This window comes from Aquarana catesbeiana, linkage group LG02 (assembly GCF_042186555.1).
Source record: "Aquarana catesbeiana isolate 2022-GZ linkage group LG02, ASM4218655v1, whole genome shotgun sequence".
Classification (NCBI taxonomy): Eukaryota; Metazoa; Chordata; class Amphibia; order Anura; family Ranidae; genus Aquarana; species Aquarana catesbeiana.
Genome location: NC_133325.1, coordinates 119431746 through 119457672, shown reverse-complemented (window position 1 = coordinate 119457672; position 25927 = coordinate 119431746). Strand labels below are relative to the sequence as shown.

At 42.4% G+C, this 25927-nt stretch overlaps 1 protein-coding gene across 1 annotated transcript in view; it reads right to left on the bottom strand.

Moving 5' to 3' along the window:
* USP12 (ubiquitin specific peptidase 12) overlaps positions 1 to 25927 on the bottom strand; it is a 103105-nt gene that overhangs the window by 33521 nt on the left and 43657 nt on the right. Inside the window, exons 2-3 of the mRNA XM_073613399.1 lie at positions 14121 to 14201; positions 6322 to 6535 (exon numbers count right to left, since the gene is read on the bottom strand). Of these exons, the coding sequence (XP_073469500.1) occupies positions 6322 to 6535; positions 14121 to 14201 (295 nt within the window). The remainder of the gene's footprint in view (positions 1 to 6321; positions 6536 to 14120; positions 14202 to 25927) is intronic.

The window sequence follows — 25927 nt, the reverse complement described above, 5'->3', positions numbered from 1 at the left end:
GTTAGTGTAGGCAAACCATACTCTCACATGTTACACTGGTGAGGCTTAATTGGGTCAGGGTTCATTAGAGTTCAGGGCTGGATGGACTCATACTGGCAGCTCTTTGGTCTCTCCACCATGGTCTAAAAGATTGGAGGATCTTCTAGAACTAGAGGGTGGAGGGTTAGGAGGAGCTTCCTTGAATGTTTATGAAGCCTCAGCTAATCCCCACTAGTGGGCTGGCGGGGGACTGAGTTCACCTCATAAATAGACATGGGCCATGCCAGCAGGGCAGTCGGGTTGCCTGAAGAAGTCATGCTGGGATTAGTGGCCACAAGGGAAGCTGTTTAACTCCAACCGTGCTACTTGTAAGGAACTCAGAGTTCCTGCCTGTAATGGGCTGCTACTGAACTGACAAGAGGCCTGTCAGTTCCACCAAGAGTGAACCAGCAGGAACTGTACAGTGAAAGAAGGGAACAAAGTGTGTGCAGGTGGAAGGCTAAAGAAGTTGGAGTTGTCTACAGGAAGCTGTATATAAGACTGTATGTACTTACCCACTGTAAGTAGGAAGTTGTCCCTGAAGATCACGTTCAAGTCAAGTGGGCATCCCATAACCTCCCATCCCTATCCAAGTTGTTAACCCCCTAATAAAAAAACAAAAACAAAGCTCTGGACTGTTCTCTGGCAGTGCCCGTGAAGATTTGGTGTGCCTGGCTGTGCAGCTCCTACATGGGGTGTGCTACACGTGGGATCCAAAATACACAAAACTTAACATGAAAATGACAAAAAAAAAAAGTTTATTATGCTATACACTAAACTACTCCTTAACTACACTTCTGCAAACTATATTTTAAGATGTACATGTAGAATACCTATATGTGTACTATATACAGCAAGGATTTATATACACATCTCTTTTTGTAAATAATGCAAATAAAGTCATGCATCATAGGTGCGTTTATTTATTACAAGGTGTGTTTTTGCATGAATTTTCATTTTCTGCGCAGTTTCTGGTCTATTATGGCAAAGTTATACAGCAGACTGTGGCTTTGTAGCAGCTTCTCTGGGCCATGAGCAGTGGCTGGTAAGGCTTCAAATCTTAGGTGTGTGGGAACACTCTACTTCATAAACCGGATTAACAGGAGAATTTCAATACTACAACACTGGCCAGAGTGCTGTCTCCATTGCTGCCGCTGGTCACTATGACAACACAGGTGCTTACTGAATGGGAAACTTGGGAATCTCAAGTCTTTTGTTTGTCCAAGGAGAGAATGCACAGGGGACGCATAAAGAAAAACAGGAAGCAAAGAGGCAGAAGTAGGTGGAATAATACAGAGGTGGAGAATGAATTATGAACCATGGTAAGCGTAAATACGGTGGTATCAAGGAGCTTCACATAGCCTAGACAAATTAGGAGCAAGGCTTACTAAACTGCATTATTGACCTTTATCCAATAGGCTAGACTACCAAATGGAAAAAAAAATTAAACAGCGATTATAAATAAAGCAATACTGTGTTCACACCTGCAGACACCCAAAACTGCTGCAAGTATAAGTGTCTCGTCTCACGATAAGAATACCCAAAAGCTGTCCATGCATTTGCTCAAGCGATTGTGCTTTCAATTAAAATGTGTAATCAAAAATTGCAAAGTAGTCATAGACATAAAAGGTAGGGAATTCAAACAGGGTGTCTTAGACACCCTTTATCATAATTATGTTGGCTGCAGCAAAAAATTTGTTGGTGCCTGTGGCAGATTTATGTACTGGTCACAGATAAGTACACAAGTCTGTCAATGCTGGGCATAATGGACACTATGCATGGCTGAGGTGTTTTGTATGGATAGGTATAGCCCAATGGAGAACGAAGACTAGTTCCTCATCAGGTAGGACTAGCTTTTTATTGACAGCGCATAGCATTGGGCAGCTGTATGGCTGCTATTTAGTTCAATAGCAGCTTTTAAATTTGCCCACTGCAATGCACTGTCATTTAAAAGGCTGACCTGATGTGGAACTAGTCTCTCTGTTCTCCACACATCCAGTGACACAAGTTATTGTCATATTTGGGTAATGACATCACCACTATCCCCAGCCCCTTTAATTACAAAATTTGCTTATTATTGAGGAATCTCCCAGCCAACAGCTGAATGGGACAGAGGGCAGAGCGAGAAACTGCCACGTGTCAGGGGCAGCTCCAGAGTCTAGTCTCAGGAGGGACACTGCCAGAAAATAAGGTGTTGCTTACAGAACTGTATTTAACGTATCATTAGTCCTAGCCTTGTTCACAACAGTGACGCGTTTATCTTGTCCCCCACTTTTGTCACCTTCTTCATTACGGTCCCCCACTTGTGTCACCTAACCACCTGCTTCATTACTGTCCCCCTCCCCCACTCGTGTCACTCACCTTCTCCTTCATTACTGCATACTACTATTCCATCCAATCCTCACTTTACCCCCTCTCTGGGGCTGGGCTCTGGTGAGTGGTCCACTCTGGTCCCTCAGACAGTTGCTTGGCCGCGGGCGGGAGGAGGAGAACTTGGGCAGCCTTGGATCTGAGCCAGCCCAGCCAGCAGTGTAGCAGCAGCAGCACACACAGAAAAGGTCGGGCTGGTTGCTGCAAGTCACTCTCTCTGCATGCAATGCTGCCGGGCAGTGGAGATGTAATGAAGCGGTGGAGACACTGGCATGAAGATCACCACACACCGACCAGTCCCTCCCTACTGCCAAGTCACTCCCTCTCATGCCGCTGCACACCAGAGGACGACGAGGTGGGTGGAAACAGATGTGCAGTGCAGAACTAGGAGCAGGCCTCTCTCTGCCCCGTTACCTCCCCCCTCCCCAAATGGTTATCCTCACTGGGCGTCATATGACGTCCAGCAGGATAATATGCCGACACGCGCAGCGCGTTGATCGCGAGTGCAGCGTGCCAGTCTGACACTCTGCATCTCCGATCATGGCAAGGAGCATCTGACGGAGGCTCCTTATCATGTGATCTGCTGTGACCAATCACAGCTGATCATTGCATGAACCAGGAAGTGCCGGTAACCGGAATTCCTCGGTTCGCGCTGACAGGGAGAGCCGATCAGCGGCTCTCCCTGTCAGAGGGGGGGGGGGGGGTCTGTGCTGATAATCAGCACATTGATTATCAGCACAGCCCCCAACAAATGTACCCATCAGCTGCCAATAAGTGCCCAGCAGCTGCCTGTCAGTGCCCCATGGTTAACTCCTGTCAGCGCCCAATAAAGTGCCAATCAGTGCCCACCATAGTGCTAGTGCCCATCACAGTGCCAATCAGTGCCGCCTGTCAGTGTCTCCTCATCAATGCCCATCAGTGCCGCCTCATCAGTGCCCGTCAGTAAAGGAGAAAACTAAATTTTATTACAGAAACAAAGAAAAACTATTTTTTTTAAAAATTTTGGTCTCGGTTTTTAGTTTATTTAGCAAAAAATAAAAACCCCAGGAGGTGATCAAATACCACCAAAAGAAAGCTCTATTTGTGGGAAGAAAATGATAAAAATTTAGTTGGGTACAATGTTGTATGACCGCGCAATTGTCATTCAAAGTGCGACAGCGCTGGAAACTGAAAATTGTCCTGGGCAGGAAGAGGGGAAAGTGCCCGGTATTGAAGTGGTTAAGAATCTGGAACTACTATAGCGACAGATTCTTAATCATTCTAAATAATGTTATTAAAACTGGCTTAAATACTTGCCTCAATTATGTGCAAATAGTTCTCAAAAATCTCTCCCCTCCAGAAAAAATGGTTAGCGTTTTACTGAATTCCTCTGAAAATGTTTAAAAATGTTTTAAATCAACTGCCATGAGTTGGGATTGAAATGGTCTCCATCAAACCCAGTGGGGACAAAAAAATCTAACTCTTTCAACAACATTGCAATTTTTTTTCTCGTTTTGACCTTATTTTTCAGTTGCTTGACACTATAGAATCATATATTTTTGATTCCCTGTCCATTAAAGTGTATTCTAACCTAAAATATGAGATTACAGATATGAGAAAGAGAGGAATGGTAAAGCTGCTGCAAATTTTGAGTGATAGCAGCTAGGGTATGTGATGTCAGCAGGAGCTGCCAAACATCACAAGGAGTCCCCTCCCCCACCCTGTAGAGAGAAGAATGCAGTGCTAATTAGCGGTCATGTGGCCACTTGTTGATTAAAAAAAAAAAAAAAAAAAAAAAAAGATTTCCAAGTTTACTGTTGCACTCGAGTGCTATCTGAAAACAAATGTAAACTGCACGAATAAGACAAATGTATTCACAGAGCTGCTGACACTGCATCTTAGTTGTCTGTCAGTTTGAGCCCATCTCTTCTGAGACAGAGATAAGCAAAACAAATGCATTCATAGGGCTGTTGACACAGTAGCTAGATTGCCCATCAGTCTGTGAACGATCTTTTCCCAAACAAAAAGTAAATGAAACAAATGTATCCACAGAGCTGCTGATGTTACAGCTTACCTGTCAATCCGTGCATGACCTCTCCAAGATTTCCACCACTGCTTGGACATACCTCATCCTATGGGTAGTTCTAGAAGTAGCTACTTATGTCCACAACAGTATACAGGATCACTTGCATGTCTTGGAAGAGTTTGTGCACAGTGTTACGGCAATCAAGCTACATTTCTCAGCAATCCAGACACTTTAAAGTGGATGTAAACCCAATGTAATCCTTTCTATCTATAAGGATATACATGCCTCCTGCATGTATCTTTACCTGTCAAATGTCTCCCCTCTGTGTGTTATGAGACCCAAAAAAATTGCATATTCTGTGGGTGGGTCTGTTGTCTGGAGCTCGGTGGGTGGAGTCGTGATGTCAGTAGACTCCCCTCCCACCTCTACACTCCCCTTGTCAATATGCATTTTCTCCTGTGTATTTCTTACACTGAACTTCTGCTATGATCTCTAACATCCAGTGAAAAGACAGGAAAGTAACCACATGACCTCAGCATGCCAAATCATGCTGAGGTGTGGAACAGCCAATCCTTGCAGAGCTGCTGAAGAAAGGAGTGGGGGAGGGAATTAAAAAATAATGCATGTCTAAGGCTAGTGCACGAGATATGTAAATCACCTGTCACTCACAGCAAGGGGGAGGATTTGACAAAGTTTTTCTCACTGAACAATAAAAAAGAGGATTGCTCAGAGATGGATTAACTCTGTGTGGCAAGACTGGGCTCAAATGATAGGAAAACTTATATTCTACATTATGACATAAAAAAACAAAAAAAAAAAAAAAAACGGTTTTACATCCACTTTCATTAGTGATATTAAACCTTTAATTTTTGTTAAAGATGCATGGCTAAAGCTTTTTTGGCCATACTACTCCTGTAGGTCACAGGAAGGCACTTTGTTCTGCACTCCTGTGACCCAGATCCACCTAGATGCCTGACCAGCAGCTGGATCAGCCTCTCACACATACTTTACATATACTATCCTGGTTCCTCCTCAGATTTTGGCCATGCTTCTCTCTCCCTGCTACAACCACCACTAAGGTGGAGAAGCGGGGAGCCCCTGATGACGTTATATGACGAAACGAGTAGGGCAGAGCTGGAACACACGCCAACCAAGCATGCTCAACTGATTGTGGCCATCTTTATTTCTGGCAGATGGATGTTTTTATCTATTTGAAGGGCCATTTTTTAAAATCTTCCATGTAAGTGCAATTGTCTTAATAAATCTAGATTTTATCACTGGTCTTCACTGTGGAGAGTATTCTTTTCTTCTCTCATATTGAGCTGTGATGTACAAATGGTCTCAATGTTTACATGTAAGGGCATTAGCGTTTGAGGAGTGACAGATTGTTTGTGATGACATCCCATCCCACTCTGATGTCTGTGTTGTTTCCTCTGAGTGTTGCAAACATTTTGAACACTATGCTGGATATTTTATAAGTTCTGGTAAGCTCCCATCTATTTTCACTGAGGTGGTGTAAAGCGCTCACTGTTTGGGATCTGGAGGTTTTCTATCCTCCACCAATGGGCTCCAAAGTGATTCCCCTCTCCCAGTTGGTAGCTTGCACGTCTGGACTTTTTTTATGGGTTTTCTGAACGATATTTTTGTATATATTAAAAGTCATTTTGCAATAAATGAATACATACACTAATTGATTGCACATGGAAGTAAACATTTTTAGCACTTATATTTATTAGCACCATTTATTGCAGTCTGTTGCACTATTGTAATATAAAAAAGGTATTATGCTGCATTTTTTGGTTTGTAAACTTATATAGAGCTGACAATTTATACAGCAATGTATATTTTACAATGTACATTCACATGCATCTCAGTTTAAAAATGTACACCTAAATGTTCCAATTCACAAAACAATGAGATAAACGTACCATTTTCTTTGCGCAAGCGGGTAATGAACTTCTTTGGAGGAATCACTCCAACCTTCTTTTTCTGAGTGGCTATGCTGTGGAAGAGGTCTGCTAAGCAGGTGAGAAGATTTTCTTTTTTTCTCGGTTGGCTTTTGTATGCAAGGACTTTTTCCCGGAATGGGCGGCAGAAATAAAGTGCTTGAAGTACTGAGTTACAGTAGCAGGTGTTCCCAAACTGTGTGCAGAAAACAGTAACACAGTCAGTTATATATGAAAAGCCAAACCTAAACTTTATTTACACAAAGAAAATTGTAAAACCACCATACTCCCCCTCTCAAAACTTTGTAGGCAATCTGATTGGTTGCTGTTGGCACTTCCAATGTAGTTGTTATCTCTTTAGTTATACAGGTGCATCTCATAAAATTAGAATTTCATTAAAATTTTGATGAGTATGGCTTACAGCTAATTAAAACCCAAAATTCAGTATCTCAGAAAATTAGATTATTGCATAAGACCAATAAAAAAAATGATTTTTTTAATACAGAAACGTCTTACTGAAAAGCATGTACAGCACAGTATCCACTCAATACTTGGTCGGGGCTCTTTTGCATGAATTACTGCATCAATGCGGCGTGGCATGGAGGCAATCAGCCTGTGGCACTGCTGAGGTGTTATGGAAGCCCAGGTTGCTTTGATACCGACCTTCAGCTCATCTGCATTGTTGGGTCTGGTGTCTCATCTTCCTCTTGACAATACCCCACAGATTCACTATGGGGTTTAGGTCAGGCGAGTTTGCCGGCCAATCAAGCACAGTGATACCATGATCAATAAACCAGACATTGGTACTTTTGGCAGTGTGGGCAGGTGCCAAGCCCTGCTGGAAAATGAAATCAGCATATCCATAAAGTTGGTCAGCAGAGGGAAGTATAAAGTGCTCTAGAATTTCCTGGTAGATGAATGCGCCAACTTTGGACTTGATAAAACACAGTGGACCAACACCAGCAGATGACATGACTCCCCAAATTATCACTTCATGCTTATCTCTGCTGACCAGCTTAATGGAGATGCTGATTTCAATTTTCCAGCAGGACTTGGCACCTGCCCACACTGCCAAAAGTACCAATACCTGGTTTACAGATCATGGTATCACTGTGCTTGATTGGCCAGCAAACTCACCTTACCTAAACACCATAGAGAATCTGTGGGGTATTGTCAAGAAGAAGATGAGAGACACCAGACCCAACAATGCAGTCGAGATGGAGGCCGCTATTAAAGCAACCTGGGCTTCCTCAGCAAAGCCACAGGCTGTTCGCCTCCATGCCACGCCGCATTGATGCAGTAATTCACGCAAAAGGAGTACCGACCAAGTATTGAGTGCATACTATACTGTACATGGACATACTTTTCAGTAAGCCAACATTTCTGTATTAAAAATCCTTTTCTTTTTTTTTTTTGGTCTTATGTAATATTCAAATTTTCTAGGACTGAATTATGGGTTTTCACTAGCTGTAAGCCATAATCATCAAAATTAAAAGAAATAAATGCTTGAAATATATCACTATGTGTGTAATGAATCTATATAATATAGGAGTTTCACTTTTTGAATTTAATTACTGAAATAAATTAACTTTGATGATATTCAAATTTGATGAGATGCACTTGTATTTCAACCTGCAGCAATCTGCTACATTCATCTTCTATTCAGGGGTAAAAAAAAAACAATTACAGGCGGTCCCCAACTTACAAACGACTCCTACTTACAAACGAAGGGAGGCAACAGGAAGCGAGAGGAAATCTACCCCCAGGAAGGGAAATTATCTCCTATAAGAGTTATTATGGGGAATAGGTACCTCTGCTGATGCTTCATCACCAAGGCTTGTTTCCACAACAACCCCAAATTTTCAAAATCCAATTGTCATTGGGACAGAAAGGGAGGTGAAATCTTCTGAACAGGGGCACACACAGCAAAACAAATGTTACAGGGGTGATAACCATTCCCTGTGTTATCCAAAAAGCTTAAAAATTGTTTTTTTGGCTGGAGCTACACTTAAAAAATCTTACCTGTTCTGACTTACAAACAGATTCAACTTAAGAACAAACCTACAGTCCCTGTCTTGTTTGTAACCCGGGTACAGACAGCTAATAATTTTTCATGTTGGGAGCAGGGGATGGCATCCCTCCACCTGGCATTCCTCCCTACTGACCACCTTCACTGTCCCTTTTTCCCTAATCGAGAACACAGCAGCACAAAGGACACATTGCACTAAAGGCAAGTAATGTCTTTTCCTTTTTTTTTTTTTTTTTTAATTATCTTAAGTAAACTTGGGCTCAAATGCAAATGTCTTCGCAGTTCTGTTTTCTCTTGGACTTGAAATGATCTAATTCTGTTGATCACTGTCAAAAACAACTAAATTAAATCTACTGTAATTTAATGTTCTATTGCAATAAAACATGGAAACATCAAATGGGGGTATTCTCTACAGAAATGTTTTATACTTGCTGCATTTGAAGTCTTAATGCTTTGCTTAGTAGTTGCTTACAGACTCTTTAATCTCATTGCAAGAACACCAGACAAGGTCTGTTTGACTGAAAACAACAAATTGCTAGCATGTTTAATTACATAAAACATCCACAATTCTCCTGGTAACCAGAGCCCATGTGATCTTTTGCCTAAGACTTCACTTAAAGAAGCTAAGGAACCTTTTGTTATTATTCGTGGGAAGCGCAAGCTCCCCATTCTCTTACTCAAAAGGATGATGTGAGTGAACAATGCCGACAGGTGCTCTATTATATTATTAAATTGTGCATTTTAATGCAAGATCAGTTTTAGGAAATTGGTTTTCTATACACTTGTGCTTCCCACACAAGTCTTTCCCCACCAGTGTATGTTTGGCTGATAACCTCATATAAGCACAGGTGCAGTTTACTGCTTGTCAGCAATGCTAGTTGTAAACCAAATGAGGATTGCTATTGTAAAAATTATAATAGTGTATGGTTTATATATTTAATGATGCTGTTCCGTATACATGTATCTTTGATTTTAACTTCTTCCTGACCGTGTAATGCATATATCCAGGAGGCAGAAAAAATGGGCCTTAATGCCCAGCCTCCGCACAATAGTATCCACAGTGATCTGAGAGGCCGCTTACTGCACACTCCCCTAGATGACTCTGACAGCACTCAGTCACAGCTTCTAATAGGGAGTCAATGAATGGGCTCCTGATCAAGTGACCACTCTGACAGTCAATCACAGCAGTCATGTGATCGGGAAGCCACTCCGCCAACCTGAATTGAAGCTCAAATAAAGGACCACCGGGCTGCTACGTGAAGGAGTTAATATACAAAAAACGTATAATTTTACAAACAGACTGACAATGACAGGGGTCTAAATAACCTAGAACACTGGCAAGGAGCTTGACCAGTTAGAGTACTTTTTCTTTAGATTTAATCTTTATAGACAATGTAATGCCGGCCATACATGGTTGAAATTTCGTAAGAATTTTCTTTCAAAAATCGTATGAAAGAATTTCCTTAGGAATTTCGCACCATTAGTGGGCTGCAATAACGGCCGATTTTCGTGCGACAATCAAATTTGAGGAATCAGACATGTTGGAAATCTTTTGAAAAACAAACGATTTTCTAATCAATGATGGGAGAATCGTGCGAGAAATGTAATAACAAAAGAAAATTTATGGAGAGAAAAGAAGATTCCCGCCCCCGAAAATTCTTTTCTGTAGCAACATGAGGTGAAATTGAAGGCTTGGTCTGCCGAATTTCGAAAATCAATGGTGGCATCATCGGATCACAAAAAAATCAACTTTCTGATTTTGAAAAAAAATTCTTTCGAAATTCGACCATGTATGGCCTGCTTAAAGTGGATGTAAACCTGAATTTTTTTTATTTTTTTTATTTTTTTTTATATCATACTGTAGAGCATAAGATTTCCTATAATTTGAGCCCAGTCTTGCCACACAGAGTTAATCCATCTCTGAGCAATCCTCTTTTATTGTTCAGTGAGATAAATCTTGACAAACAGAGAAAAACTTTGTCCAATCGTCCCCCTTGCTGTGAGTGACAGGTGATTTATATATCTTGTACACTAGCCTAAAACAGGCATTTTTTAATTCCCTCCCCCACTCCTTTCTTCAGCAGCTCTGCAAGGATTGGCTGTTCCACACCTCAGCATGATTTGGCATGCTGAAGTCATGTGGTTACTTTCCTGTCTTTTCACTGGATGTTAGAGATCATAGCAGAAGTTCAGTGTTAGAAATACACAGGAGAAAATGCATATTGACAAGGGGAGTGTAGAGGTGGGCGGGGAGTCTACTGACATCACGACTCCACCCACCGAGCTCCAGACAACAGACCCACCCACAGAATATGCAATTTTTCGGGTCTAATAAAGACAGAGGGGAGACATTTGACAGGTAAAGATACATGCAGGAGGCATATATATCCTTATAGATAACCCCTATGGCAGTAGTTTAGAAAGGATGACATTGGGTTTACATCCACTTTAAGTCATATTAAAAAAAAAAAAATTGTAAACATTGTAAGCTCCCCAGGCAGTGTTATGGCTTGTCCCAACCCTATTTGTTCTGCCAGACAGCTTGATCGCCTTGTTAATATAGAAAAAAAAAAATAATAAAGTGAAATAAAGAAAAGCATACTACCATTAAAGTGATTGCAAGGGGTTTTTTTTTTTTTTTTTTTTATAAATAAACATATACTTACCTCCACTGTGCAGCTCGTTTTGCACAGAGTGGCCCTGAACCTCGTCTTCTGAGGTCCCCTGGCGGCTCCTCCCCACATAAGATAACCCCCTAGGAGAAGCGGGGTTACCTTGCGGGCGTGCTCCCGAGTCCAGAATTTCGCGTCCATAGCCACCGAATGTATGACTCGGCCCCGCCCCCGCCTCATCGTATTTGATTGACAGCAGCGGGAGCTAATGGCTGCGCTGCTATCAATCTATCCAATAAAGAGCCGTTTTCTCCTTAGCGCTGCACTGTTTTATTAATATTCACTTCAATGGGTTGCCCAACGTGTAAAATATACACAAAAAGTGCATGGCCCTTTTTAAAAATGGTGTCATGCCAAAATGCAAGGTACTTTGTTAACATGCATTTTAGCATGCGCTCAAACGCATTATCAACACGAGTGAGGGTGACATCCATTAAGGTTTAACAGCACCAGTGACACCTGCAAAAAGGCTGCACATTTCTGTGTGTTACAGGAATGTGCATGATTTTGCACGTGTTCCCACAAAGCACAAATGTGAACCTAGCCTAAATTTTTTTTTGCAACAACGCACTTTCTACTGTTGCTTGCAATTGATGATGGGTTTGGAAACCTCTCTATGCATGATCTATCAAACTTAAGCTGGTCATACATTATACCAGGACTAGACAAAACCCAGAATCCAGGTCACACTAAGTTTGGGCTGGAGCAGGATACACGCTCCTTTGTGTGAACCGGCACCCTCCTCTTGTGGGTGGTGCTGTGATGAGGCGGCTTGCCCACCTTCAACATCTTTCCTCTTTCCTGTGCAGCCCTGTCAGTGCCAGTCAACGCAGCCCCATCACTGAAGCCCGTCAGTGCCACCTCATAAGCGCACATCAGTGCAGCCTCCTAGTACCACCTCATCAGTGCAGCCCCATCAGCGCCCACTCATCAGAGCCAACTCATCTGTGCCCATCAGTGCAGCCTACTAGTACCACACCTCATCAATGCAGCCTCATCAGAGCCCATCAGTGAAGAAGAAAAATTACTCATTTGCAAAATCTTAAAACAAACAAAAAAAAATTTTTTTTTTTTTTTTTTTTCAATTTTCATTTTTTATTCTCTTGGCACCAGGCGTGAGCAATTCTTATTGCTCGACACCCCAGACATGCAGTTCTGGGAGCTGGGCAGCTGATTTAAAAAATTGGCTCCCAACTTTTTTAGCTAGCTCCTAGATTCTAAGCAAATTTGTCAAGTCCTGCATTATACAATTTTCTTATTCAATTACCTTTACATTTACCTTCAACTATGTAGTGCAAGGGCCTGCCAGATTGCGTACTGAAAGTGTTTAGGCTTGACCTCATATTATATGGTTTTGGTAAATTCCAAAAAATTTGTACAAGAAAAAAAAATTGTAAAATGTATGGCCAACCTAACTAAAAAAATATTTGCAGATGGGTCTCTTTAAGACAAAGTATGTTGAACTGCGAATGTGTATAAAAGTGTGTATACACAAGCGCTGCGTAAATTGATGGCGCTAAACAAGTACCTATAATAAATAAAACAAATATACATGTATATGTGCATATATATTTGTAAAATTCAGAAACTTAACATGATAAATCCATGCAGGAAGCACCACAGTTTTGAACTTCTCGCAGTCCTGCTTCAGGTAAAGCATGTATGAAACTGAAGGCAGTATTCTCATTCTTAAATACTAATTGCAACTGGCAACATGCAGCATCTGTGCACACATTCTATAGGCCCTTTCACACGGATCCACTTAAAAAAAACATGGTGTGTTTTCTGGTGGCCACACATCTGTGAAACATGGATGTGTGACTCAAAAAGCGCACCAAAAATGCAACCATGGTGCCTTTTTGATGCATTTTCCACTGATTTCAATGGGAGGTGCATTTTTGTGGTGCGCTTTGTAAACAGGGTACTAAGGATAAAGCATGTAGGAATTAAAAAAATGAATTTACCCGCAGCGCACTCCACAGGATTTAAAGAGACATGTTTTATTGCATTTTCTTGTGCTTTTAGCAAGGTAAAAGTGCAGCAATAGCACATCAATGTGAAAGGGCCCTACATCTTTGTGTGTGTGTATATATTTATTTATTTTTTAAATATGTGCTCTCAGAGCAACATGAATAAATCAAAGATATGGCATTTGTATAATATTTTCAATATACTGGAAACAAATGATCTTCCACACACAGTATGACCAGCAAAAAAAAATACTGATACATTTCACAAAAATTGGAATAAATCCAAGTCAGTATTTAACCCTTTGGGCTGTACAGTGTCCAGTTCAGCTATTGATTTAGGCCCCTTGCCCTTTAGCCTTTGTTTCCACCTGGTGAACTGGCCAGTAACACACCTCCTGTATTAAGAGTCCCTCGCTCTGGATAGAGCTACTATCATAGACTATTTTCTTTTTATGGGAGCAGAGGATATAAAGCTCCATAACTGCTTCAGATCTGCGCTATAGCTGAATGACGGGTACAGCGCAGACCTACTTTGCCGGGAGTATGTCAACAGACGTCCTACCGTGCCCGAATGGCCTGCTCGCACCCCTGCAGGGCATGCGTGGTGCACTCTGTGCTCAGCAAGTCTATGAGACTTGGCTGATCACAGATCGGAGTAAGGGGTCGATCCCAATCCTGACTGGATAGATTGATAGCAGCACAGCCATTGGCTCCCGCTGCTGTAAAAAAAAAATCCAATGATGCCGGGGCTGAGTCATACATTCGGCAGCTCTGGACGCCAAATGATGGACTCGGGAGCGCGCCCGCAAGGTAGTCCCCCTGGGAGAGCCCTTCTCCTAGGGGGTTATCTGATGTGGGGAGGAGCCGCGAGAGCCGCCGAGGGACCCCAGAAGACTCTGTTCGGGGCCACTCTGTGCAAAACGAGCTGTACAGTGGAGGCAAGTATGATATGTTTTTTTATAAAAAAAAAACAAAAAAACCCTTACAAATCACTTTAACTGCATGCACTCATCAGCACTGGATTGAAGGCGAGAGCTCCCTGCGCAATATACTACTGTATCTATACACACCTAAATATATATATTTTTCAAGTCATTGGGATCCACTTACGTTTACTAAACCAAAATAGTGCTCATTCACTGGAAACTGTTCCGGTCCAATCTCTTTCTCTAAAGCCGAGGCATTGGCGCCCTAGGAAAAAAATAAAATATATGACATTATAGAAGCTGGACACTGCTTGTATGCACACAATGCTGGTAAGGAAATATATTATTATATTATAAAATATATAATAGGTTGAACAAATGCATTTTAACATTCCCCTATTGTTTCTAAACTAAAAATCACAATAGCTGGCAAAATGCTGCTATCCCCAGAAATCCACTGAATAACCCCTATCAAACCACACGGCTCATTTGTTTCTGTAGACACAGCTTTGGGATAACACACTTGAGCAGCATGTACACCAGACTAATCACTCGTTTACTCCTGTGCACAGGGAGAGGCCGATTGCAGCACAAGCGCTAAGGCATCATTTGATGGGTGTCCCGCTGCGACAGGAATGTGCTCAAGGGCTGAAAAAAGCTCTTGCTTTAAAATTTTAAAGAACTCTTCTCCGGCTTGAGATAAATGATTTCAGTACAGAAACAGGATGTGGTTACAAATCAGAATGCTGGTCTGAGAGATTCTTTTTGATCTCTGGTTGATGTGTGCTGCTGAGCTGTCTAGACATAACCCACACGCGCACAGGCCCAAACTTTCACCAAAGAATCCAGCACTTCATGCTGGGCCAAGATAGAATAAAAATCAAGGTTGTTCAAGGAATCAGTTTGTAGAACCACATCCATAATAACATGTTATGGTTATCAATGATTTATGGCCTATTCAAGCATCTGTGTCTTATTAACTGGAATGTCATTTCCAAGGTGCCAGGCTGTAGCTGTGCACACAGGGGGTTAGCGAATACCACAATGCAAACCCCCATCACTGTAAACAGAATTTACCTCTATGGTAACTGCACATTCTTGTACAAACTACATTATGTGTCATTCTTGGCTGCATTTAAAACAAGTTAGATTCTATATTTGGGCTAATGGGCACTAAAGAGATAAGCTTTTTCTACAGCGTCGCTGATTGATATGCCAAGAAGAATGGCCAGTGTTTATAGAGGCATGAACCAGACAATGCAGTGGCTGAAAATCTCCAATGAAGGATGAAATGATTGAAGCTCCAACCTAACATTGATGTGAATGGGTGACAAGATATGTGCATACTATACATTATTGTTAAGCCATCCATACATAGGGTGGAATTACAGCTAGTTTAGCAGGGACCGGCCGATTTTCAATGTATGGGCAAGGCTGGTTGTACTGAAGTTGATCTATTTCTGCACAACCAGCCTGATGGATTTACTCTGCTCAATTGGCCCCGCAAGATATAGCCGGTGTTCTGCCGAGAAAGGTCCCCCATCGGATAGTGTCCGCCCTGTACTGCACAGGGCTTGCACAGTACGGAGGACAAAGGAGACGTTGAAAGTCACCAAATATGAACAACTGTTCATCAGCTGTACACGGTGCATGCACAATTAACAATACATTGTGCCGCACACTCCAGATGCTCGTGCAACTATGCAAGGGGCTCGTGCAACCTGCAAAGATCCTCCCCTTCGAGAAATACACCCCCATCGTATGAGCTCTGGCCATCTTCTGTATGCATCTGCCCCTACACCCGCCCCTTGCAGACTTGTAGGAGCATCGGGAGCATGTGTCACAATGTAGTGTTAATTGCGCATGCGTCATGTACAGCTGTTCATATTTGGTGACTTTCAACGTCTCCTTTGTCCTCCTGCGCAATACAGGGCAGACACTATCCGAAGGGGGACCGTTCTCAACAAGACACTGGCAGTGCCTATCAGTGTATTCTGATGGCGGTTAAGTCTCCCCACTGTCAGAATACAATAGCTCAGGTAGGAGGATTCCCCCATCCACAGTAATGCTGTAGATGGGGGAATCGAGTTGTTATTTTTGTCGTTCAACCTGCTAAGGGCCCTTTCACACCAAGCTGATGCAAGCAATAATGCGCATTGCATTAAGACAGACCATTCATCGAATGTACCACAATGGACTGCAGGTCAAACCTTTTCATTTTTGCAATGCAGCCAGGGTGGATTTGATTTAAATCTTTAAACGTAAGGACTTATTCTTGCTGGTAGTTAGAATCTTTAAAACTTGCAAACAAAACGAAGGTTTCCCATTTAGAATATTAAACCGTCAGATATATTGATATAACCACTTGCTGACAAGCCACTAATATACATACGGAAGTCAGCAAGTGGTTAAACATGACCGATATTTAACCAAAACACAGCTTATGAAACAATAGCCTGTTACAACATTAACTATGTCTTTAGAGTACATTTTTACAATTGAAATACAAGCAAACAGCTAAATACAGAGATGAAATACATATATGAAAGCTTTTACAAAGGATTTGCATTTCTGTCCTCCAGTTCTGAAATGTACCCAGATTCGCCCCACAATACAAGTCTTGTCTAGCAGGGAGATGACCTCATAATTCTCTACTAAAGTTCCCTTTTACTTATAGGTCCCCCTTCTCACCCACAACCCGTGACTGGACAGTGAAATAAGAAGCAGCTCACCGACAGAGCTCATCTATCACTTTTACTCTTTTTTAGCAGCATAGCGAAATGTCTCCATGTGCTGCTGCTCGACCCCTCTCTTTGAGTTCTGACCTACAACAGACTAATGCCCCGTACACACGGTCGGATTTTGTTCGGACATTCCGACAACAAAATCCTAGGATTTTTTCCGACGGATGTTGGCTCAAACTTGTCTTGCATACACACGGTCACACAAAGTTGTCGGAAAATCCGATCGTTCTAAACGCGGTGACGTAAAACACGTACGTCGGGACTATAAACGGGACAGTGGCCAATAGCTTTCATCTCTTTATTTATTCTGAGTATGCGTGGCACTTTGTCCGTCGGATTTGTGTACACACGATCGGAATTTCCGACAACGGATTTTGTTGTCGGAAAATTTTATCTCCTGCTCTCCAACTTTGTGTGTCGGAAAATCCGATGGAAAATGTCCGATGGAGCCCACACACGGTCGGAATTTCCGACAACACGCTCCGATCGGACATTTTCCATCGGAAAATCCGACCGTGTGTACGGGGCATAAGGCTACTTTCACACTGAGGCGCTAGAAATAGCCTCTGAAAACCGCCTCCCATTCATTGCAGTGTGTCTTTTCACACTGGGCGGTGCGCTTGCGGGGCGTTACGAAAAGTCCTGCAAGCAGCATCTTTGGGGCAGTTTGGGAGCGCTGTAAATAGCGCTCCGAAAATGCCCTGCCCATTGCAATGAATGGGCAGCGCTTTCAAAGGGCCTGAAAAGCACAGCAAAATGGGACTTATTAAAATTTGTCGGGGGTAAAAAGCGACATGCTAAGCGGCCGAAAAGCGCCGCTAAAACAAGCAGTGCTTTAGTACTAACAGCCAGTGTGAAAGGGGTCTTAAAGCTGGCCATATCTACATATCAAAATTTGGCCAGTTTATCAGAAACCGACTGATTTTTCTTTTTGGTTCCGTATGCAACCCTCTCTGTTCAATGCAAGCTGGTCATTGGACCTACTTTTGTTGAACAGTGCTGCTGGAAAACCAGAATTTGTTCAGTGCATGCAGCCAATGGGACTGCAGCTCTGATCAGTGTATTCTGACGGTGGGGGAGGATTTCCCCCTCCAGCTTGAATGTGTGGATGGGGAAATTAGTTTATTTTTTTGCCATGTATGATCAGCTTTATACAGTAAAGTCTAATTAGGGTACTTGCATTTAAAAAATACATTCAAATCAGGGTGTCCAACCTGTGGCCCACGGACCGTACGTATTTGGCCCAAGATGGCTATGAATGCGACCCAAAACAAAAATCGTAAACAGTTTTTTTTTTGTTTTATTTAAAAGATGAAGCACACAAAGGGTAAAATTAGAACCAAAATATCTGATGAGCACCTTGAGAATTCATTAAGAATTGCTACTACATCCATCAAACCAGATATTGATGCATTACTTTTATCAAAAACAGTGTCAAATATCGCACTAGTTTTACGTTGCCCTCTTTTACTTTTATACTTTTATAATAAAAAACATTACCAAAAAAAATAAATTTACGTTTATTAGTACATTATCTAGATCAGTGATCATTCACTTGTGATCGGCCCAACTTTTTCTGTTATTGTATTTTATGTGTGGCCCAAGACAATTCCTCCTTAAAATATTCTTAGGATTTCCAACAATTTTAAACTACATGGGTGGTTATGCTGATCTAGCCAGTACTTAGTGGAATGCCAACAAACACACTAAAATGTATCTAGCACTTTCTCTTCCCATAAACAGAACATGTTTTTTTATCTACATGTAGTACAAGCTGGAATGGGATTTTTCCACAGTACTGCACTCTAGTTACCTTGCATTCAAGAGAGAACGAGAGAAGAGAATTAATGCAGCAGAGTGAAAAAGTGCGTATTAAACTGATAAAATATTTTTCAAGTTCCTAACCTTTCATGACAAGTTAATGAGATCCCAGTGGAAATAAAGTAATTACTATCTGTCTGTTTACCACATGTCCCCAGCTGTACAAGATAAGTCATAGCTCAAAAGACATTTGTAAAGATTTGTTATTAAGAGATACTTGAAGATCAAACTACTAACTGCTGTAACCCATTTATGGATGAGACAAAAAACAAATACAAAAATGTAAAAACAAAAATGCACCCACTGTCACGTTTTAAAAACAGCGTGAAGGAATGAATGAAACTACACGTCCCATCTGCCACGCCGGCAGAAAGCTTGTAGTTCTCAAACTACCAGGGCACTCATCAGCGCCTTCGTAGTTCATTAAAGTCTTCCTGTAGCGTAGTAACTGTCTGCCACTATGGAGGTAAGAGTAGACAGCTGTAATTAGTGTCTGCAGGATCCTGGCATTACACCCACAATCTACTGATAGAGTGCAATGCTTTGCAGGCTTCATGGTAAAATAAAATATGAATGCACATTTTGTTTCATAAAAAATCATGGGCATTTATTAGTTTTTTTTAACAATAGGTGAACTTAGCATTTAACCCGACACTTTTGACTCCATTCAAAAGCAAATGCAAAAATTCCCTGCACTCAACCGGCCTGATCTCTCTTCTATACAGAGCCCTAAATTCCCCTACGTAGGACTCAAAGGCTACTTTCACACTGGGGCATTGGGGGTGTTGGCTGTAAAGCGCCGCTACCTTTAGCAGCGCTTTACCGTCGTTGATTTCAATGGGCAGGGGCGCTGTAGGAGCGGTGTATACACCATTCCTACAGCGCTGCAAAGATGCAGCTTGTAGGACTTTTTTTTTACCGTCCTGCCAGCGCACCTCTCTAATGTATTGGAGTAAGAGGAGAGGCTCTTTCAAGGCGCTTTGCAGTCGCTATTTTTAGCGTTATAGCGCCTGTAAAGCGCCTCAGTGTGAAGGTAGCCTAACTGAGAATAAGATCTGGAGGAACACTTGACATTGTTGACTGGACCAAGATTTGGTTGGCTGCAGCTATGTGCTCCACCAATAACTTAGCCCAGGAGAATGCTCACAAGGTACTGTTTCAATGGTACATAACCCCAGGGCAGACAGACAAATTTACAACATCAGCGTCGCCTTTTTGGTTCCTTGGGGCATAGCAGGGTTCCAGGGACAATGCACCACATTTGGTGGCATTCCCCCAAGGCTCAGAGACCATGGATAAGAGTATATAAATTGATCCAAACCATCCTCAACAAAACTTAGGGTTGCACCGATACTAGTATCGGTATCATTACCAAGCATTTGCACTAGTATCGGTACTTGTGCAAATGCTCCGATGCTTGATCCGATCAATGCTTGATCAAAATGACCTTTTGTATCGGGCCAGGCATCCTCAGTATAGTAGGGAGGGCCGGGAGCCTCACAGGTGATCGGTGCCGCGGTGGGGGGAGGTACAAGCACCGATCTCCCTGGAGGAGCTACAGAGTTCCACAGCAGAGACTGGAGTATCTGTACATAGGACAACAATAAGTTGTACGCTCCATAGAGTTGGGCTTAATGGCAGAGTGGCCAGAAGAAAGCCATTACTTTCAGCAAAAAGCAAAATGGCACGTTTTGAGTTTGTGAAAAGGCATGTGGGAGACTCCCAAAATGTATGGAGGAAGGTGCTCTGGTCTGATGAGACTAAAATTTAACTTTTTGGCCATCAAAGAAAATGCTATGTCTGGCGCAAACCCAACACATCACATCACCCAAAGAACACCATCCCCACAGATTGAAACGTGGTGGCAGCATCATGCTGTGGGGATGTTTTTCAGCAGTCAGGACTGGAAAACTGGTCAGAGTTTAGGGAAAGATGGATGGTGCTAAATACAGGGATATTCTTGAGCAAAACCTGTACCACTCTGTGTGTGATTTGAGGCTAGGACGGAGGTTCACCTTCCAGCAGGACAATGACCCCAAACACACTGCTAACGCAACACTTGAAAAGTTGTGGGCATGTTCTGTAAATTAAATGATGCAAATCCTCAAACAATCCATGTTAATTCCAGGTTGTGAGGCAACAAAACACGAAAAATGCCAAGGGGGTGAATACTTTTGCAAGGCACCGTAGGAATAGATACAATTCTGCATCTGGCTGGACCCCCCCCCCATCCCCTACACCATTTCCCTCTTCCTATTATGGTAAATACTGTGCTTCTAGTCTCACCATTCTCAACTCCTAAATTGGAGCACCTTTCCAATTTTCCCCCTCTACTTCCCTACTGTTTCCTCACTTCCATCAATGCTACCAAACTCTCTTATGGGATGTCTGATGGTGCCCACCCCTTTAAATAACCAGTCGCCAACCACTTACCGCAAATATACTGCGGCATGTCAGCTCTATTGCGCAAAATCATGTATCTGTACATGATTTCGTTCAATAGCCACTGAGGGCACCCGCGCATGCCGCCGGAGCCGCAATCGCGCACCGATTGGCCACAGAGGGAGCCAATCAGAGGGCCCAGTGGGCGCAATGTCTATGGGCCACGCGCGATCGCTCCCCACAGGGTTAGAACGGTGGTCTGCCGATGTAAACAATGCTCTCAGGCACGGGCACTGATCTTGTTTTCCTGCTAATCAGGAACACGGATCACGGTGTCCATACAGTGAGCCCAACCCCCCACAGTAAGAAAGCTCCGTCAGATTAGGCGACCCATCAGATTTTGTAACGGAAGTGACGTTCCGTAACGGCCATCTTGGTACACCCCGCACTCGTCCGATGTAAGCCTACATTCAGAATGACGCAAGCGGACATCTTTTTTACACCCACCGGAGTCTTACATTTCACACTTAATTTCACCAGTAAACTGAGCTTATATACTGAAATACAGTATTTTAAATCCATGACACTGTTTTGATGTTGAATTTTAAAAGCAGTGGCAAGCCTGCTGATCTCACAGGTTCGCTAATCTGACAGAACACCGCTGCTTTTTAAAATTCATCATTAAAACAGTGTCACAGATTTCAAAATACTGCATTTCACTATATAAGCTCAGTTTACTGGTAAAAATAAGTGTGAAATGCAAGACTCCAGTGGGTGTAAAAAGATGTCCTCTTGCCACCTTCTGACTGAATACTTACTGCAGCCGAGTGAGGGGTGTACCAAGATGGCCGTGATGGAATGTCACTTCCGTTACAAAATCTGACGGGTCGCCTAATCTGATGGAATACAGGGAACACATTTAACCCTTTGAGCGCCCCTGATGTTAATCCCTTTCCTGCCAGTGTCAGTGCATATTTTTTAGCACTGATCACTGTATTAGTGTCACTGGTTCCCAAAAAAGTATCAAGTGTCAGCAAGTTGTCCAAGCTGTCCTACGCAATGTCGCAGTCCCGCTAAAAATCACTGATCACTGCCATTACTAGTAAAAAAAAAAAAATGAAAAAAAAAATGCCATAAATATATCCCCTATTTTGTATACGCTATAACTTTTGCGCAAACCAATCAATATGTGCTTATTGGGATTTTTTTACCAAAAATATGTATACATATTGGCCTAAACTGATGAAGAAATTCGATTTTTTTAAATTGTTTTATTTTAAATGTTTTATAGCAGTTTTTTTTCTTCAAAATTGTCGCTCTTTATTTGTTTATAGCAAAATGCAGAGGTGATCAAATACCACCAAAAGAAAGCTCCATTTGTGGGGGAAAAAAATTACATACATTTTATTTTAAAGCAGTGTCGGTTTGCAAAAAATGGCCTGGTCAGGAAGGGGGTAAAACCTTCAGGGGCTGAAGTCGTTAAACACATTAAATATGCAACATGGGCGTCCTCTCCCATGCCTCATATACATGACTGTATTATATCACCCCCTCCTTTGCCTCTTACCCCCTTGGAATTGTTTTATATCCGAGACCAGTCAGCCACTAATGCTTCCACTGTTTTCTAGACATGCGCTGTCCTGTTAAATTGCATTTGATGTGCTGTACTCATATGTTTAAAAATGTTGTGAAATGTTTGGGTCTCTTCAAGCGATAGCTTCCTTGGTTCACTATAGCTACACCAGTTCCCAGTCTGTAATCAATCTAACACAAACTATAAACCTTTTATAGCACCACAAAGTACAGGCACAATGTTTCAGATCTAATAGGCTTCAATCATGTCCAATTAACCATCTCCGTACCGCCGCATGACAATATACGTCCTTACTTTGAAGGGGGATATCGTAGTTATAGCAGCAGCTAGCTGCCATGACCCTGGTATCCTCTTCTTTGGCCGGCGGCCCGGTTTCCGATAAGAGTGGTCTCTACGGCGATTCGCCGCAAGATCACTGCTATCTGCGGCGGTAGAGGGCGTCTCCGCCATGCTCTGGTGCCCTCCGCCGCTTACCAGAGCCGTCGGCAGTGGCAGAGGCGATCGGATCTTCACCCTGGCTGGGCATGGAGACGATGAGTGAGGGGAAGATGGCCCCCACCCGTCTCCATAACAATGCAGGGCGGAAGCGACGACAAAACGTCACTTACGCCCATAGCTCTTAACCCCTTCCCGCCGACCGTACGCAGATATGTGTACTCGGCTTTCCGGTGTTATACCGGGATGATGCCCGCAGCTGCAGGCATCATCCCGGTACCGTTGTTTACAGCGGGCGATCGGTTACCCGTGTATAACAACCGATGCGGCTAAAAGCCGCTCGGCTGTTATACCGAAGGAGCGGGAGGGGACAACCCCCCCTCCCGCCGCCGTTACCGGGCCTCCCGTGCGATCGGGAGGCCTGGTGTCCGTTCGGCTGCCTTCGTCGGCTGGGGGCGGGCTGGAACGAAGCTGCGAGCGGCTTCGTTCCAGCCTTCTTGTTGTAAACGCGGAAGTGACGTCATGACGTCACTTCCCGTTAACTCGGCTGCCAATGGCACCAAATTTAAAAAAGTACACAGTATTCAGAATCGCCGTTTTCGGCGATCTGAATACTTTGAAGTGTAAAGGAGGGATGGGGGGTCTTTTAGACCCTCGATCCCTCCATAAAGAGTACCTGTCACCACATATTACTGTCACAAGGGATGTTTACATTGCTTGTGACAGCAATAAAAGTAAAAAAAAAAAAAATTTTAAACACAATTTATAAAGTACAAAAATAAATTAAAAAAAAAAAAAAAATTTTTAAAGTGCCCCTGTCCCCGTGAGCTCGCACAGCGAAGAAAACGCATACGGAAGCCGCGCCCACATATGTAAACGGTGTTCAAACCACACATGTGAGGTATCGCCGCGATCTAATTCTAGCCCTAGACCTCCTCTGTAGCTCAAACCTGGTAACCGTAAAAAATTTTTAAAGCGTTGCCTATGGAAATTCAAAGGTAACGTAGTTCGTCGCCATTCCACGAGTGCGTGCAATTATAAAGGGTGACATGTTTGGTATCTATTTACTCGGCGTAACATCATCTTTCACATTATACAAAAAAATTGGGGTAACTTTACTGTTTGGATTTTTTAAAATTCATGAAAGTGTCACTTTTCCAAAAATTTGCGTTTAAAACACCGCTGCACAAATACCGTGTGATAAAAAATATTGCAACAATCGCCATTTTATTCTCTAGATTCTCTGCTAAAAAAATATATATAATGTTTGGGGGTTCTATGTAATTTTCTAGCAAAAAATACGGATTTTAACTTGTAAACACCAAATTTCAAAAATAGGCTTAGTCATGAAAGGGTTAAAGGGCAATTTTTTTTCATTTTTTTTTATTGCATTTAACTGTAAATATGAGATCTGGGGTCTTTTTGTCCCCAGATCTCATATTTAAGGGGACCGGTCATGCTTTTTTCTATTACAAGGGATGTTTACATCCCTTGTAATAGGAAAAAGTGACACAATTTTTTGTTTTTTTAAAAAAAAAAAAAAACAGTGTAAAAATAAAAGGTGCAGAAGCGAACGCATATGTGAGTAGCGCCTGCATATGAAAACGGTGTTTAAACCACACATGTGAGGTATCGCCGCGATCGGTAGATTCTAGCCCAAGACCTCCTCTGTAACTTAAAACATGTAGAATTTTTTCAATGTCGCCTATGGAGATTTTTAAGGGTAAAAGTTTGTCGCCATTCCACGAGCGGGCGCAATTTTGAAGCGTGACATGTTGGGTATCAATTTACTGAATACAGGTGTTACTGGTAACGTGTTACAAAAGGTGAACTTAACCTTTAAATATTTTTTTACACAGTCTAGTTAACAGCATACAAATGGCACAGCGCTCTGAATTTTTAGGAGTGTGAAGGAGTGCAAACAAAGCAAATAAAAATGTGTTTGCTTAAAGCGGAGTTCCACCCAAATTTTGAACAATATCTGTATGTATTCTCTTTCTTGCCTAGATGCTGCCATGCCGTTTAAAAAAATTTAAATCGCCGTAATGACCTTTTATTTTTCTATTCTTCTTTGCACTTCCTGGTTCTCCTCCTGTGGGAGTAGGCGTGTTTCTAGCCTCTCCCAGACTCCTGGGAGCTAGTCTCAGGCTTCCCAGGATGCCACTGAGCATGTGCGGGAATGAGCGGTGAATGCTGGGAGCACAGCATTCACCACATCCAGGAAATAAATGCTTGTGGGCTTCAAATGCCCACAATGAAGATGGAAACCGCCTGCAGTGAATAATATAAGTTATTCTTTCCGACGAAATCTGACACAGGTGGACATATTACACACAATATGTGAGTATGTAATGCTGAGAAGAAAAGTTTGTGAATGAACTCAAAAAAAAAAAAAACGATAGATAGGTGGACCCCCGCTTTAAATCAGAGAAGTGTACAAGGAAACCAAAAATAAAGACCTGTAAACAACAGTCCTAATCAAACAAACCTTCAAGCCATTGCCATCCCATTTCTCATTGTAAATCATCCCCCTCACTCCATGCTTTAGAAATCTTGTCCTTTCTGGATTTATCTTGCTGGGCTCAGCATAAAACATGGGAAAAGTACAGTCGTTTTCTCCAAGCTGAACCTGAATGACAGCATTACTTGCATGACCTGCACTGGTAGACATTCAACGACCTAACAACTCAAAGATTTTTTGCGGTGTGGAATGGTGGAAACTGCTTTTTAAAGTGGACCTTTCAACCGCCTCGGCTAAGCCCCATCACCTCTATTTAGTGCACTGCATACCAAGCTGTCGCTGTGATCAGGATTCATTTAATCATCCTCAAAGCATGCCTGCTGGTCACACAGGAATAATTGCTTAATGTAGAATGATACAAATAAACACAAATATACACTAACATTAAAATGTCCTGCTTAAATCCAATATAGATGGCATGCTAAATGAATGCTTGAAGAACACCTATAGCACCATACAGCTTCACCGGATCTTCAATATCAGGGCTGAGGGTT